The sequence below is a fragment of the Vanessa cardui genome, chromosome 17 (genome assembly GCF_905220365.1).
Source record: "Vanessa cardui chromosome 17, ilVanCard2.1, whole genome shotgun sequence".
Classification (NCBI taxonomy): domain Eukaryota; kingdom Metazoa; phylum Arthropoda; class Insecta; order Lepidoptera; family Nymphalidae; genus Vanessa; species Vanessa cardui.
This window is the reverse complement of record NC_061139.1, coordinates 9703573-9720325: the sequence shown is the minus strand read 5'-3', so window position 1 is coordinate 9720325 and position 16753 is coordinate 9703573. Positions and strand designations below refer to the sequence as shown.

General features: G+C 37.1%; 1 protein-coding gene across 1 annotated transcript; it reads right to left on the bottom strand.

Annotated features, from left to right (window-relative positions):
- Nucleotides 1–86: 86 nt before the first annotated feature.
- On the bottom strand, nt 87–16074 carry LOC124536667 (1,4-alpha-glucan-branching enzyme). Its single transcript, XM_047113222.1, has 14 exons — nt 15816–16074; nt 13627–13796; nt 13263–13480; nt 12759–12903; nt 12588–12678; nt 10938–11147; nt 10497–10568; nt 10128–10299; nt 9498–9707; nt 8756–8927; nt 7885–8069; nt 5756–5893; nt 5095–5208; nt 87–369 (listed from the first exon to the last, which is right to left on the bottom strand). The coding sequence occupies exons 1-14, from the start codon at nt 15926–15928 to the stop codon at nt 319–321; spliced, it is 2061 nt and encodes a 686-aa protein (XP_046969178.1). The 5' UTR covers nt 15929–16074; the 3' UTR covers nt 87–318.
- Nucleotides 16075–16753: the final 679 nt, after the last annotated feature.

Here is a 16753-nt window from a genome sequence, read left to right as displayed (position 1 = left end):
ACTGCTAAGTCTTTTATTTTCTTACATAACAGTATAAAATAACATAAAAAAAAAATACAATAGACACTTTGTTTAATAGACATGGTTGGCTAACTGCAACCAAATTTTTATTTTTATATTGAGCGATTATAGACTGGCAAGACAGATATTGCTAAGACTATTAGCATTTTAACATAATATATTATATATCATGAAACATAACAGCTACTTTTAATAGTAAATAGCTTATATATAAAATTGCTGAGAGTTGTAACTAGTGCAAATACTAACATACTTTAAAAATACACATTTAGCTAGCATTTAGTTATTTAAATAAACTTATTCTTCACAGCGAGCATACGCTATAGCAGTGCGGCACGGGATGTAGACCTAGAAGCAGATTATTTTATGAAATAAGCTGAAAAATAACTAGAGTCCGACCAAAACTGGTTTTCCGGCCGAAACCGAAACCGAATATTCGGTCGTGGCTTCAGTTTCAGCTGAAACCGAAATATAAAAATTCCTTTAAATGCTGAAATTAGGTGCATTTTATCCATTATTCTGTATTAATTAGGACAAAAAATAGAAACACAGTATATTAGTATTTGTTGTACTTAATCATTTATCTATATATATGGTAAAATTGGAGTGTCTGTTTGTAATATTAAAATAGCCCTTTTTTACTCAATACGTATGTATACATGGTACATATACCAAAATAACATTTTTTACAATTTTTGTCTGTTTGTTCCGGCTACTCTCTGGGACGGCTGGACCGATTTTGACGGAACTTTCACTGGCAGATAACTGATATCATATAGAGTAAGTTAGGCTACAATAATATTTTTTTTTGTTATATGTTCGAAGGCGTACAAGGTCGAGAGCACAGCTAGTTTAATATAATATTGAACAATGAATACTATTTTTATAGTTATTGCCGTGTGGCATCGGCGGAGGAGAATAGTGCCACCCTCAAGTACCAGGTGTCGTAAGAGGCGACTGCGGTACTGGATGTTGGCCGTATTTTGCAGTTTTTTTTTTTTTTAAAAAAAAGGAACGTGCAAAAGCCATCATCAGAGAAGGAAAACTCGAAATAAACCCGGATTGGAATCTCCGTTAGGCACGAGCTAGTTCCTGCAACCAAACCAGCTCCACACGTAGTGACTTCTCACTCCTGTGGGCTTAGCTGGCGAGGTCGAGAGGGAAATGCAGGAAGGTGGGAAAACCTACATTTCCTAAATAGTATCCCAGGCTTGACAGTGAACATCTGTGGAGAGGACACTCCGCCATCGCAGTCCAACAGCGGTGAAACTAACGCGAAGAATGGCAGTTACCAGTTATAAGTCTACGTTAATAGGCGTAAGCGTGGGCGCTAGGGGTCATTCTTGACAGTGGGAGGGCCCATCGTAGGTCCATTGACCAATTACCGCCCGCTTTAGCTGGGCAGCCCCCGGCCAATAAGGTATTGGTCCGTCTCAGCATTGACCTATTTCCAATGGGTGTAGGAAATACTAGCTAAAACCTAGATAGTCTATGCTGTAAATTATTCACCTGCAAAAAAACAGAAGAAAGATATAACCCATAAAAAACAAACACACTTCTCCATGCGCTTAGCAACATGGAATGTCCGCACAATGAGGACAGGCCTTCCGGATACCTGCGGAGGCACAGACTGTGCACAAGATCTGCGCAAAACTTCTGTAATTGATGCTGAATTGGCGAGACTCAACATCTCAATTTCGGCCCTGCAAGAAACGAGGCTTCCTCAAAACGGATTTATAAAAGAAAACCATTATACTTTTTTCTGGGTAGGCAAGGATCAGCAAGAACACCGCGAGCATGGCGTGGGTTTTGCTGTGCGCAACGACTTACTCTCATCGATACAAACACCACAAGGAATATCAGAGCGCATAATGGTTCTTCGCCTCTTGAGTAACTGTGGCTTCGTTACCTTGATCTGCGCATATGCACCAACTTTAAGCACAACATCGGAAGTCAAAGATCGGTTTTATGATCAACTCACACAAACCATTGTTGCGGTGCCTGCTAGTGATCACCTTTACATCCTGGGAGACTTTAATGCCAGAGTCGGTCAAGATAACGTCGCTTGGCCAGATTGCCTTGGTAACCATAGTGTCGGTAAAATGAACGAGAATGGGCAGCGATTGCTGGAGTTTTGTTCAAATCACAAAATATGTGTTACCAACACATACTTCAAAGGCAAATTTATGCATAAAGTTTCATGGAAGCATCCACGTTCGGGTCACTGGCATCAACTGGATCTGATCCTAACGCGAAGGAAAGACATTCGCTTTGTCCTTCATACACGAACATATCAGAGCGCTGACTGTGACACAGACCACTCTCTTGTAGTGTCAAAAACAGCAATGGTTCGCAAAAGAATCTTTTCGTCTAGAACTCCTGGAAACAAGAAAATTGATTTAACTCAGATCAGGATTGGCAAAAAAGTTGAATCCTTTAAGGAGTTGGTATGCTCAAAGACCTTGTCTTGGGACCAGAACGCACCACTGCAGGAGGAATGGGATCGTGTCAAAGAAATTCTTACGGAGTCTGCAGGCAAAGCTTTCGGGTATCGAAGAACGAATACTGAGGACTGGTTTTCACAAAATATTGAGCACCTAGAACCATTGCTCGAGTCAAAACGACTTGCTGCCCTTAACCACCGCTTGGACCCGTCTTCATCCACTCTTAAAGTACTTACAGAGGCCAAGTCAGTACTACAGCGCAGCTCACGCTTCTATGCGAACAGATACTGGCGCGATCTTTCTTCATTTATTCAGCGATGTGCAGACTCAGGTGATTTCAGCGGTGTTTACGGTGGAATTAAAAAAGCACTCGGTCCTGTTCCTAAAAAGATTGCTCCACTAAAAGAACTTGATGGTACTGTCATCAGTGACAGTAATCGACAACTGCAAAGATGGGTCGAACATTACACTGGACTCTACTCGCAGCCAACTAGTATTGAGCCACAAATTAAATTTTTAATTCCAAAACTACCCACCTGGTACGAGCTAGACGATGACCCTACAGTAGAGCAGTTTCAAACCGCCATGAAACAACTAAAATGTGGCAAAAGTCCTGGACGAGATTACATCTACCCTGAGCTGCTTAAATTAGATTTTATTGCTCCGCTTATGTATACTCTCTTAATAAAGTGCTGGGCCGAGGGGACGGTACCTCAGGATATGCGTGACGCTAATATCATCACCCTTTACAAAGGGAAAGGTGACCGCGGTGATTGCAACTCATATCGCGGCATATCCCTTCTGAGCGTCGTTGGTAAACTGATAGGTCGAGTGATTCTTAGTAAACTACAATGTCTTGCCAATCGCGTTTATCCTGAGGCTCAATGTGGGTTCCGGGCCGGGCGATCAACCACCGATATGATTTTTACATTACGTCAGATCCAGGAGAAGTGCAGGGAGCAGCAGACGCCGCTCATCATAGCCTTTGTAGACTTAAATAAGGCTTTCGATACCGTGAGCAGAGAGGGACTGTTTGAGTTACTCGAAATAGTTGGGTGTCCTCCAAAGCTGCTCAAACTCATTAGATCATTCCACGAAGAAACGAAAGGATCTGCCGTTTTTGACGGAAAAATGTCGGAACCATTTGATATGCGCAGAGGCGTGCGACAGGGTTGCGTACTGGCACCTACTCTGTTTGGCATTTTCTTTTCATTGCTTTTAAAAGTAGCCTTTGGTGACAAACAGCAGGGTGTGCATCTGCACACACGAATTGATGGGAAACTCTTCAATATTGCTCTCTTAAAGTCAAAGCGCAATCGGGTAGATATGTTCGCGGATAGTCTTCTTTTTGCCGATGATGCCGCCTTCATTGCCACGTCTTCTTATGAACTTCAAACCATGATGGATAAATTCTCTCATGCGTGCAATCTATTTTCAATGTCCATCAATGCGAAGAAGACTCTTATATTCGCCCAAGGATTTGCTGAAAAACCAGTCATACTGCTGCATGGCATTCCCTTGGACGTAGTGAGTAAGTTTTGCTACCTCGGTTCGACCGTAACGAGCAATCTGTCGCTTAGTGCGGAGATCGATATACGCATCGGTAAAGCGGCGACCATGTTTGGGAAGCTTAGAACAAGAGTATGGGACAACAACCACCTTACTGTCCGAACTAAAAGTCTCGTGTACCAAGCGTGTATCTTGAGCATACTCTTGTACGGAGCAGAGACCTGGACATCGTATGCAAAACAAGAGTACAGGCTTAATGCTTTTCACATGCGTTGTGTGCGCAATATCTTGGGAGTTACGTGGAAGGACAGGATCACAAATAAAGCAATCCTAACGAAAGCACAACTTCCTAGTCTCAGCGCCCTCCTCAAACAACGTCGTTTGCGCTGGGTGGGACATGTGCACCGTATGGATGCTTCTAGACTACCTAGAAAGGTCTTGCTGGGCGCTGTAGCGAATGCCAAGAGAAATGTAGGACGTCCGTTGCTACGCTTTAAAGATTGTGTCAAGCGAGATCTCACTTCCTTTGGTATCGAGCATAGGGAATGGGAGAAACTCGCGGAAGACAGGGATCGATGGAAGCTTCGGATTGCACAAGGGGTCCAGCTACACGAAACAGCGTGGTTCGAAAAACTCGCCACCAAAAGAGCCAAACAGCAGGACAGCGATAACATGCCAGCAGGCGCATCCGCCGCGTTATACGCCTGTTCCAGATGCGGCCGGTCTTGCCGTTCCAGAATCGGTCTGCATAGCCACCAACGAAAGTGTCCATTATAATCACGCACTGTCTTAAATCATCTGTAATAGATGAAAAGGCCAATGAAATGCTAAGTATTGGGATTTTAAAATAAACGAATACAACAAAAAAAACGTCAATAAATCTTCGGAATGAAAGAAGTTTACCTATACAACGTAAAGTGATGAACGGCGCGCGACAATTACCGAACAGAGCCGCCAGCGGCCGCCAAAGACGACTTCCGAAATCAGTTTCGGTTTCGGCAAAAGTTTCGGCCCATTTTAGCCGAAACCGAAACTGCCGCCGAAACTTAATTTTTGGCCGAAACCGAATTTTCGGTCGGACACTAGACATAACACACATATCCTCATTTGACAGAATTACCTGTACTGAATCGCTTCGGTTTCCCCAAGGAACACCCTGTGTTAAATGAAACTCGCCGTCGGGTTCCACGCGTCCGAAGCCGCCATATTTTTTGCTGTCAGAGCACAGTACCGCCTAAAAATAAAAACACATAAACGTCATTAATAAATTTAATAGTCTTACAACAATTTTTACTATTAGGACTCTGGTCATAAAACATACGAGCTAATATTTTAAAGGTATCTTAGGGCGTACTACAAATATGTCACCTTACGGAAAAAGCGTTCGACGAAATCACCTTCCTGTGCAGTAATTTTCATATCAGTAGTTTCATATGAGTTTCGAGTTTTTCCTCATATAAAAATCTCGAAACTCATAACGGACTGTGAAAAGTGATATGCGACATTTTTTATAAAAATTATAACGTTTTCAGAATACGCGCATAAATAGCGTATTAAGATAACCTAAAATTGTTCGTTATTAACATTTCTTAGTTTTTACATAACAGTAGTCAGTACTGTAGTCTGCAGTAGGCACATCAATTTTAAGTACTATATAACTTAACCATATTTTCTTGTTACAAGTAAAAATTTAAAATAACAGTAATGAGTTTAATAAAAATTTGCTAAATTAGGTTTAAATATAAATAGCGTACATATGAATATAAAAATAATGGACATACCTGATATTTGCCAGGCACGTCAACTCCCACGCGATAGTCAGTGAAGCTCTGGTAGGGGTGGAAGTTGAACACGAACAGGAGTCCCGCGCGCTCGAACGCGATCACCTTGTCGCCTTCATGCTTACACGACACGTACGCCTAATAACAAAATCCGCTTGAATCAATGTGAAAGATGCGTTATATTAGGTTGGGGAAAAGTCTTTTCGCATATAGTATGTATGTACTTGTAATAAAATCTCTTTGGCTATACCATTTGTATCTGGCTGGTTTTGGTATCATTAAAAAGTTTTAATTTTAAAGAAGGCACTTCCAAATTCAAATTAGGAATTTGTGTGATTTTCATTTGTTTTTGTTGTTGTTAAAATGAGTGAATCTAAAGAAGAAATTCGATAAATTTTAAAATTTTACTATAAAAAAGGTAAAAATGCAACTCAAGCCGAAAAAAAAAATTGTGATGTTTATGGACCTAATGCAATATCTGTGAGAGTAGCGCAAGTTTGGTTTAAGCGTTTTCAAGCCGAAAATTTTGATATCAAAGATGCATCTCGCTCTGGTCGCCCTGTTACGGACAAAATTGATGCCATTTTTGAAAAAGTGGAGCAAGATCGGCATATTAGTAGTTACGATGTAGCTGAAGAACTGGCAATTGACCACAAAACGGCTTTGACTCATCTGAATAAAGCTGGGTACACAAAAATGCTCGATATATGGGTGCCTCATGAACTCACTGAAACCTAATGAACCGTGTACTCATTTGTGATTCTTTATTACGACGTAATGAAACTGAACTATTTTTGAAGAAGCTGATAACTGGTGATGAAAAGTGGATCACATACGACAAGAACGTGCGAAAAAGATCGTGGTCAAAGGCCGGTCAAGCTTCACAGACTGAGGCAAAACCCGGATTAACTCGCAACAAGGTAATGCTGTGTGTATGGTGGGATTGGAAGGGCATCATTCATTATGAGCTGTTACCGCCCGGCAGGACCATCGATTCAGAACTGTATTGCGAACAATTGATGAGATTGAAGCAAGAAATTGAGAGAAAGCGGCCAGAATTGATCAACAGAAGGGGTGTGGTTTTTCACCATGACAACGCTAGACCTCACACATCTTTAGCCACTCAACAAAAATTACGAGAGTTTGGCTGGGAGATATTAATGCATCCGCCGTATAGTTTTGACCTTGCACCTTCAGATTTTCATCTGTTTCGGTCTCTGCAGAATTCCTTAGGCAGTGTCAGGTTAACATCACGAGAGGACTGCCAAAACCACTTGACGCAGTTTTTCGATCAGAAGCCCCAAAATTTTTACAGCACTGGGATCATGTCACTACCAACAAGATGGCAAAAAGTTATGGAACAAAATGGCACCTACTTATTGACTACCTACTTTAGTCAAATGTAAATAAACTATAAAAAAAAACTTTTTGAATTTTCATATAAAATACGAAGAAACTTTTTCCCCAACCTATTATGACAATATGGAAGAATATACCTAAACATTTTATCGTACACTTAATTTAATCTTCCAAATGGGTGATTTATATACATGTAATAAAATTGGAGTTTCTGTTTATAATATTAAAATAACCACTTCTTACTTAATGCATGTGGTATGTATACTGTCTGTCTGTCTGTTTGATTAGGCTAATCTCTGCAACTGCTGACTGATTTTGACGGTACTTTTAACTGGAAGCTAATGTAATTAGAAATAACTTGGCTATAACAAAAACAACTATTTTTGTTAAATTCAAATCCGCACGCGCGGTCGTAGCTAGTAAGAAAAACGAACATTCGTCCGTATGTTTTCAAAGCTATTCCTTTGTTGTAGGATTTCGTGCAAGCCTGTCTGGATAATACTTTGTATTGTTGGGTTGGAGGGTTGAGTGAGATAGTGTAACTAAGGGACATAAAAATTTTGATCTTAGGTTGGTGGCGTATTGGAGACGTGAAGCATGGCAAAGATGTTTTACGGCCCGAAAAGTTTCCTATTTGCCCTAATTTCATAGTATTGACCAAATTTAGAAGAATTATGTATTAAAAAAACTAGTTAGTATTTTATGTCAAAGACAACACAACTGCTTAGTGTAGTAAATAAAACATTTAAACTAAGATTATAGATACTTACGGGATTACATCTCAGCCAGCCATGTTTCTCCTCGAGAGCATTCATATCTTTGTCGAACTGGTTGAGGTACTTGTATTTCAGGAGCTGATCGTCAACGAGATGCCACTGTCTGCGCGCGTAGTGGTACGACGAGTTGTTCCCTTCGCGTGGAAAGTCCAGCCACTCAGGGTGTCCAAACTCGTTACCTGTATTAGATAATTTTGCGTTAAAATTTATGGGCTTAAAATACTTTTAAATTTAGGAGCTAATCAAAGTTAAGTTGCGCTCAACTGAGTGTTTGATTTGAGGGACGTTTCAGTATACGGCCGATCTCTCAATATCGAAGAAACATTCTTATCATTCTGATTATTAGGACTATATTAGTAAAAAAAATAGTTATTTTTTTTATTTCTGAATCTCGTCTCAGATTGGATTGTCATTCGCTTAGGCTTCGATGAGTTGTAACGAATGAGGAACCATGAGCCCACCAGCGAGGTAATGTGTGTTACAACAACAACAGCCTGTAAATTTCGCACTGCTGAGCTAAGGCCTCCTCTCCCTCCGAGGAGAAGGTTTGGAACATATTCCACCACGTTGTTTCAACGCGGGTAAGTGGAATACACATGTTGCAGAATGTCTATGAAGTTAGTCACATACAGGTGTCCTTACGAGGTTTTGCTTCACCGCCGAGAATGACATGAGTTATAAACACAAATTAAGCACATGAAAAATTAAGCACATGTGTGTTACCTACTAAGTTAATATAGTCGGCAGTGAGTCTTTCGATGGGATCACGTAGAACGTGCTTATAGCGCCTACGCATCGTCTAAGGTAAATCTAAGTGGAAGAAGCCAGTAGCTAGTTACAAATAGTACGATAAATTCAGTCTTACCAATAAAGTTAAGATACGCCTCTCCGCCAAGCACGTTTGTTATGAGCCGAATCATACAATGCAAGGCGAGTCCGCGCTCGATGACCGGGTTGGATTCGCTCAGCGTGCTCATGTGTGTGTACATGGCGGCATCCATCAACCAGAATGCTATAGTTTTGTCTCCAACCAAAGCCTGTAATGAATGGATAAAATAAAATTAGAAAATTATTCCAGTAATATGTCCATACAAAAAATACAGAAAATACATACAGCTCAGCTCATTTTATCAATATGCGGGCAACATTTATATAGGCTAAGTCGATGCACACTAGAAAATGGTGGTAGGGCTTTTGTGCAAGCCCGTCTGGGTAGGTACCACCCACTCATCAGTTATTCTACCGCCAAATAACAGTACTCAGTATTGTTGTGTTCCGGTTTGAAGGGTGAGTGAGCCAGTGTAACTACAGGCACAAGGGACATAACATCTTAGTTCCCAAGGTTGGTGGCACATTGACGATGTAAGGAATAGTTAATATTTCTTACAGCGTCATTGTGTATGGGTGATGGTGACCACTTACCATCAGGTGGCCCATATGCTCGTCCGCCAATCTATACAATAATAAAAAAAAATACTTCTGCTAACAGCGGGCTGTTTTTCAAATAAGAAGGTTAAGGAAACTTTATTGAATTCCATAAAGACATAACTATTATTTATAAATAAGAATGCATGACAAATTCAAATTTGTATGATATAAATTTCTACCTGGTCATGACTCTCAGCGTAGGCAACAGTTCCCTCCAACCAACGCCTGTTAGTTAAAGTATGCACGATGTAACCCATCTTCCAGTCTTCATCTCGTTCCTCCTTCAGCAGCTTGATCCACATGTCGGGGATGGCCATGCCCAGTCGGTAATCGAAACCAGTACCACCCTCGCCAACGGGTCTACCAGATGCCGGCATTCCTGATACATCCTGTAAGATTATAAAAATAAAACACTTTATTCTATCTAACAGTATCTATCTCATAATAATTTACATCATACCAGATTTGAATAAAACAAATGCGAAATAAAGTGAATAGTGCACAGATCATTATGAAGGTTGTCATTGAATTAGACTAAAACCAGGACATAAAGGCAATCACAGACTTGACATACACATTACACACAACAACATACAGACTACACATTAGAGACTTTAAACAAATGACCGAAGACACAGCGTACAGCTCGACTTAATTTTTATTTAATTGCATAGTACCATTTAATATTATATTGTTTGTGACTTTTTATTGTTTTATGTTATTTTTGCACTGCTCTATTACTAATAAAATAGTCAAGCAATATGTAGTGTTGTAATGTATCGTTAATTTTTTTTTATGAAATTGTTTACCTCTGCAATAGTGATGGCTCTTTTATCGATGGAGTGTATAAGTTCATTGGCCAGCATGAGGTAGACGAGTGCTTCGGTGTCAACGTTGAGGCCAAAGTACTCATCGTAGTGGCCTGAGAAACCTTCACCGATACCCCGACTGTGGTACAGCATGGATGTAACACCATCGAATCTGAATAATATAAGTTTCGTTATTAATAGATGGGGAGGGAATCGATTGGATTCACATTTAACTGATCCAATGCGTTTCCACTGCAATAATGGGTAGTAGCAATAGTAGCAAAAATTAACATTTTCGTCTATAACTAAAAAGTAATTCTAGAAAAGTATGTCACCAAAATATAATGACAATATTTAAGTTATTCTTACCTAAATCCGTCGAATTGATATTCTTCTTGGTACCATCGAAGATTTGATAGTAAAAATCTTAGCACCTCGACTCTATAAAAAAAGAGTATTCATTTGATACAGTACTTTGATTTATATCTTACTACACAAATTAAAAAATAGTAGGTGTTACAATATAAAATAATAAACATAAATATACAAATATTAACTACAATACCCATAAGTAACGTAAAGTACAATTGATTTAGCACTCATTAAATTTTAATTCTTAAAAACAGTAACATACCCAAGTACTCATAGTTATATTAAAACACATAAAAAACCAACATAATAAGATAAGTAGTTTGAAAAAGTAAGGTTAACAATTTGCCAAAAATTACAACGAATCTTAATATGAAAAAGCTGTTACTTTTAACTAATTGTAATTCTGTATTTGTTTTCTTTGTTATTAGAGTAACTTACTCGGAATAGTTGAACAATCGGCTGTCCCACAAGGCGTGCGTGCCCCGCGCTCCGTCGTGGAAGTAGCAGGCGTTAGTGCCGTCGAACTCGTTCAGTCCATCCAGCGTGTTCTTCGAAGCATGGGAGTGCACGACGTCGAGCATCACGTATAGACCTAGCTCGTGAGCTCTATCGATCAGCTCTTTCAGCTCGCAAGGAGTGCCGTACCGACTAAAATTCAATTGGAATTATTATTATTTGGTACCTAATTATTACCCACGATTTTTAAAATGTACTTTAGTATTCAGATTATTATTTATGCTGAATAATGAGGATCATGTTGTGAAGAAAGTTTTGAGCATGAACGTAGATAGATTTAGAAGAAGGACAACCAAAGAAACGACGTATTTTGTGAATCAAAATGTAGCTGGAAAGAATGTTACTTGTGAGATGTCGTCAGGAAAAGAAGTATGGAAGATGATGTGCTGTGCTGACTAGGGTTGCTGAGGATTCCTCTTCCGCTTCCTCATAATGCAAAAGTTCCGCAATATTTTGGGTTCCTCAACCGATACCGCTTCCTCATAAATAAAAATTAAAAATCCTCTTCCGCTATCGCTTCCTCAAAATTTAAGAGCAATTTATGAGGAATCTTGAGCTTTACAAGACACAACCTGCCCCACAGCCACCGCTTCCACGGGAGAGATTGTAGATTCAATGTTAGCCGAAATGCTAGCCTCTGAACCAAATAGTGACGATGAAAATGAAAGTTTACCAATAGAAGATAGGTGCGTGGTACTAAAGTTACTAATAGGTAACGACATTAAAGAAAAACTAATTAAATTGCATGAACACAGTCTTCTACGGTGGAAAAATGTTCCGTAATATTTGGGAGCTTTACGGAGCTGTACGGCAATACCTATCTTCTCCTCCATCAAATATAAACAGCGAACGACTTATTAGCAATGCTGAATTAGTATATGATGAGCTAAGAAACCGGTTGTCAGGGGAAACAGCGTCCAAATCAATTTTGATTATTTTTTGAGTAGTCAATTCCTTTATTTTGATTAAAAAAATCGACTTAAGTAATTAATAAAGAAATAATGACTGCATTCTTATATTACACTATATATAATTTGAATTCCTAAAATAAATTGTATATTATTGAACTCCCTCATAACTGCTGGACCGAAGAGAATAGTTTAATTATTTTTAGTGTATGTATGTTATGTACAGACAGGACAACGGCTTTTCGGTTGGGTCCGCTAGTATTTATAATTCCCTATCTTCCTAATCCGCTCTCTCTACCACTTCCTCATCCGCATCCTCTTACTCGAAAAATATCCTCATCCTCATCCGCATCCTCTAAATTTGCGCGTGAAAAATCCTCTTCCTCCTCCTCTTCCTCAAAATCACTTCCTCAACAACCCTAGTGCTGACCCCAAATAAAATTGCGATAAGGGCAGGACGATGATTTAGTAAACAGATCACTACATATAAAACAAATTTCTTCCACCGCTTAAGTCTGGATAGCTGTAGACGATAAAGTCAGAAACAATCGAACGGATTACACCACTGGCTTAGTGAATAAATTTGTTTTGAAAAAATTGCCATTGCGCAGTGTGTGTATTGTTTTACTAAAGTGATTAAAAACTAGAAAGCGCTAAAACTCACCTGCTAGCCGCAAAGAAACTCGTTACTTGGTATCCAAATGAAGCATAATAGGCGTGCTCCATTATTGCCATCAATTGAATTGCATTGTAACCTGCAAATGGAATGAGAGATAAAGTTTGGGATATATTCGATAACAAATATACTAGGAGTTTTTTTTTTCTTGGTTCATACCTAAGTCCTTAATTCTAGGTAGCACATTGTCCTTAAATTCCAAATAGGTGCCGACTCTACCCTCATTGGTAGCAATTCCGACGTGACACTCGTAAATACGCAAAGACGCAGGCCTGCTTACTTTTTTGTGCTTGAATTCGTATGGCTGAAAAAGAAAATTTGAGAAGATTTATTAGTATTAAATATTATTATTCTATAATGCATAATGTTATATAAATATGCATGAAACTGCGTTAACGTGTATGTTACGCGTAACATTATAAGTTTTTGTTTAGGAGATTGAGATTGCAATATTAATTACCCTGTAAATAGGAAAATTTCTGAGAAATATTAATAACAGTAAAGATTATTTCAAAACTTTAGATAGTAATATTTTGTTCGTGGCAGATGTTTCAATATCAAACCGTTGATCAGACTTCTAAAAAATTTAAATTGATAGGTTTTCCTTTTTATATTTAAAAAAATATTTAAAAAATAATACATACTTTAAATTTGTAGTGTTACCTTTTCAGGATTGTAGATGAATTGCTGATACGTAAATCCCTCAAATGGCTTGACGTAATTCGCCCAAGGAGACACTCTGTACAAGTGATCATTTACTATTAACTGAACGCGACTGCCGTGCTTAATGGGGCAGGTACCGTCAGGGTTTTCTGGTATGTAGAGTTCCCATTTGCCATATTCTAACTTCCTAAATGGATGGCTCTTTGGGTTCCAGCCATCTGGTGGTAAAGAAGAAAAGCTTTAGATAATTGAAGAATGTGATGTGTTTTAATGAGATATGTCAATAGAAAAAGAGGCGTAGTAGTAAATTGGGCACGCAGCCAAAGGCCAATATTGGCCAAAATGTTTATGTTAAAGTACTTACTAAAATCTCCTTGAAGATGCATGGAATGTGCTCCTGGAGCCCACTCTCGCCAAACCACTGAGCCATCAGCGCCGAATTGTACCCCATAATATCTATATCCTGTAGTGAAAGCCTCCAACCCTCCTTCCCAAGATTCAATCTTATTCCATAGGTCTTTGAAGCAGGCATAACTTAAAAAAATATATACATATTATTCATTAAGTAACATTTGGCGCGCTTTGTCTTGGCTGACACTGATGCAAAATTAACTGATTGGATATTGCAAACATTCAACTTATACCAATATTTTTAATAACTAACCGTCAGTCCGTCAACGATATAATAATCACATTAGGTTTTAGTAAGTCATTGTAAGCCTTAAAAAAGTAGTAGTGCAGGTTATTATTTCTGCCTTTTTCTGAAGTTTTGACGTTATAGCTAAGTACTAGAAATATTAAGACTAAATTCACAAACAGAAAAATAGCTAAAATGTGCTGTATTCGTATTTCCTCGCGGATGTTTACGTTGCTTCTTTCTGTACTTTGTGTTTTGTAAAAAAATACCCGATATGGCGATTGAGCCAACTATCAAAAATATATAAATATATACTATATCACAAATGTACATCATTTTAAACACAATAGGATGTTAGTGATGTATGAACGCTTCGCTAACTACTAACTTTAACAACATTATAAGATATAATTATATATATATATGTGCATAGTTTTCCGTCGTATGTATGGTATTATATAATTACCAGCAATTATTTAAAATAAAACTCATGGCAAAATACATTAACCTATGATCAATTAACCACCGACTTGAGGGACTGACAGGCCTAACTCTAGTTAAAATTATATTCCTTCGCAAGCGACTAATGGAGGTACATTTATTTGAAAACACATTTTAGGGAGTAACCTTTTTGGTTTTTTTTTTTCACGCGATCTCATAAGCCTCAACTTGCGTCGGTGGCCGTGATTTCTTGGTGGTAAAAAAAAAAATTTGGTCGTTTTGGTAAAAAATTAAAGTCATACAATCAAGGAAAAGCCTACTTGTTTCCTAAAGCTTCAAAAATATGGAGATCACATTTGCAATTCAAAATTGTGTCAAGTAATATGGTCAAAATTTATGTTTCTTATTTTTGTTTTATGTTGTTGGAATTTCTACCTAATTTTATTGCGTTGATTAGTATTTTTATTAATGAAAAATACTCTATTATATTGTTTAAATTTAAAAGTAAACATGGATGAAATGATAATTAGTCATAATTAGTTGGTTTGATCGGAATATTGGAAAATAAAAATTGAGAATTTCAGAAAGTCTTTTTCAAAGTATGCTACTACCTATCAATTCTTATTTTAAATTTCATAATCCCACATGTTTTTGTAAATTTATTTGTACCTGTACGTACTTATTGGGCCCCCACATCGATACTTAGGTTAAGAAATATTTAAGTCGGTGGTTAAAGGTTACGTTTTTTAATACATGTATTATATTTTACCTACTTGCATATCCTTACCTAATTTAAATTATAATATTTGTATATTTTTCGAAAAATATTTTTACGATATTATGTTCACTGTTCATATAATATTCTTACATTTAGGTACCTACAACTAGCGTATATTTCGTCAATACCCACTTTGAAAAAAATTATGCAGTTCAAATACGCTACGAAAATATAATAATTGATCAATAGAGCTATTTATGTCTTTAAATTATTCTTAGATAAAATAAACAATATAACATCTGTTTTGCTTTAAACATAATTATATAGTGACTAGAGAATACATAAGAGGTTCTAATATAGTATAATTTTATTGTTTATTACAACGACCTCTAGTTTGACATTGAAAATGTCATTTCTGTTAACCGTAAGCATATCAAGCGCTTGATTTTTAAATCGACATTTAAGTTTTTTCGTAACATGTGACTTTCTAAATATAGAAACATTAATGACATTAATTATTTACTACAATTTTATTTCTATATAAAACACAAATATAATTTTTAGGTACGCATAAAAATAATCTAGACATGTTAAGTACAGTAACATTTATCAAGCGCTTTATCGCTTGAATATGTGATCTTCGTAAACAGAAAAGTTAACCTACAATGGAGTTGAATTTTTAGAGATATTTGTTTCTACTTCGATAAATATAACATAATAGATTTATATTCATGTACAAAAAGATATATAAACTTACCGTCGTCGGATTTCTCGTTCATAAGGCTTCAAATAACTATCTCTTTCGAATAATTTTCTTAGATCCGGCACTGGGACGTCCATCGGATCCATAGCGGAATAATTACCACCCATTATATCTATGTAGGTAGGTATATATAAAAAAAATTACGAGTCTATGCGCACGCGCCGCAAAGTGCAATAATCACAACCGCGCGAAGCGATAAATGAAGTTCAAATAATACTAAGTCAATATATTGAGATTAATTTCATATTACTGATAATAAGGGTCAGCTGTGTCAGTTTATTTTATGTTATTTTACGTTGTGCTTAATTTAGAGACCTTATTATTAGTATAATAAAGTAATATGTGTTGTGTCTTTATATTAGCTGACCTGTTTAGGTTGTTTATATTAATTTAAATTCAGTACTTTCAGTATAATTTTAAACAAATGTATATATTATTTATTAATACCTTTACCCATTTTAACTTTTTTTTATCTTAATATTATTAATAATTTTCGAGTGCTCATTTTATAAATTTTACAAAATTTATAACATGACTCAGTACTTAATAATATAGGTAAATTTAAATTATATTTAGCCATTTCTTTTGTAAGGTTTTGATAATAGAAAATGCTAATCAAAAATAAATGTCAAAAATCTATTTATTATATATGTATTTCATTTACTAAATATATTATTAATTGTTATTAAATGATGATCTAATTATTACAAACAGTATTGTTACATTTTTGTGTATTGCACAACATAATAGCAGATATACTAGCTGGTTGACTAGGCTCGAGTCTAGGGTAAATTACAATAACTATATTGAGATTAAAAGACAAGAATTTGATTAGTTGACATATCTGTATACATGTATGTGGGACTATATAGATATAAGGGTGGAAAACATTAACAGTCTTTACTTGGAAATGGTTCTGCTGACACCGATAT

Excerpts from the sequence above, each read along its gene's own strand:
- LOC124536667 (XM_047113222.1), bottom strand. The coding sequence starts at position 15,928 with ATGGGTGGTAATTATTCCGCTATGGATCCGATGGACGTCCCAGTGCCG. Across the intron at positions 12,679-12,758 it reads ACCTAGAATTAAGGACTTAG|GTTACAATGCAATTCAATTG; the intron begins GTATGAACCAAG and ends TTCCATTTGCAG. Across the intron at positions 5,209-5,755 it reads ACGTGCCTGGCAAATATCAG|GCGGTACTGTGCTCTGACAG; the intron begins GTATGTCCATTA and ends TTTTATTTTTAG.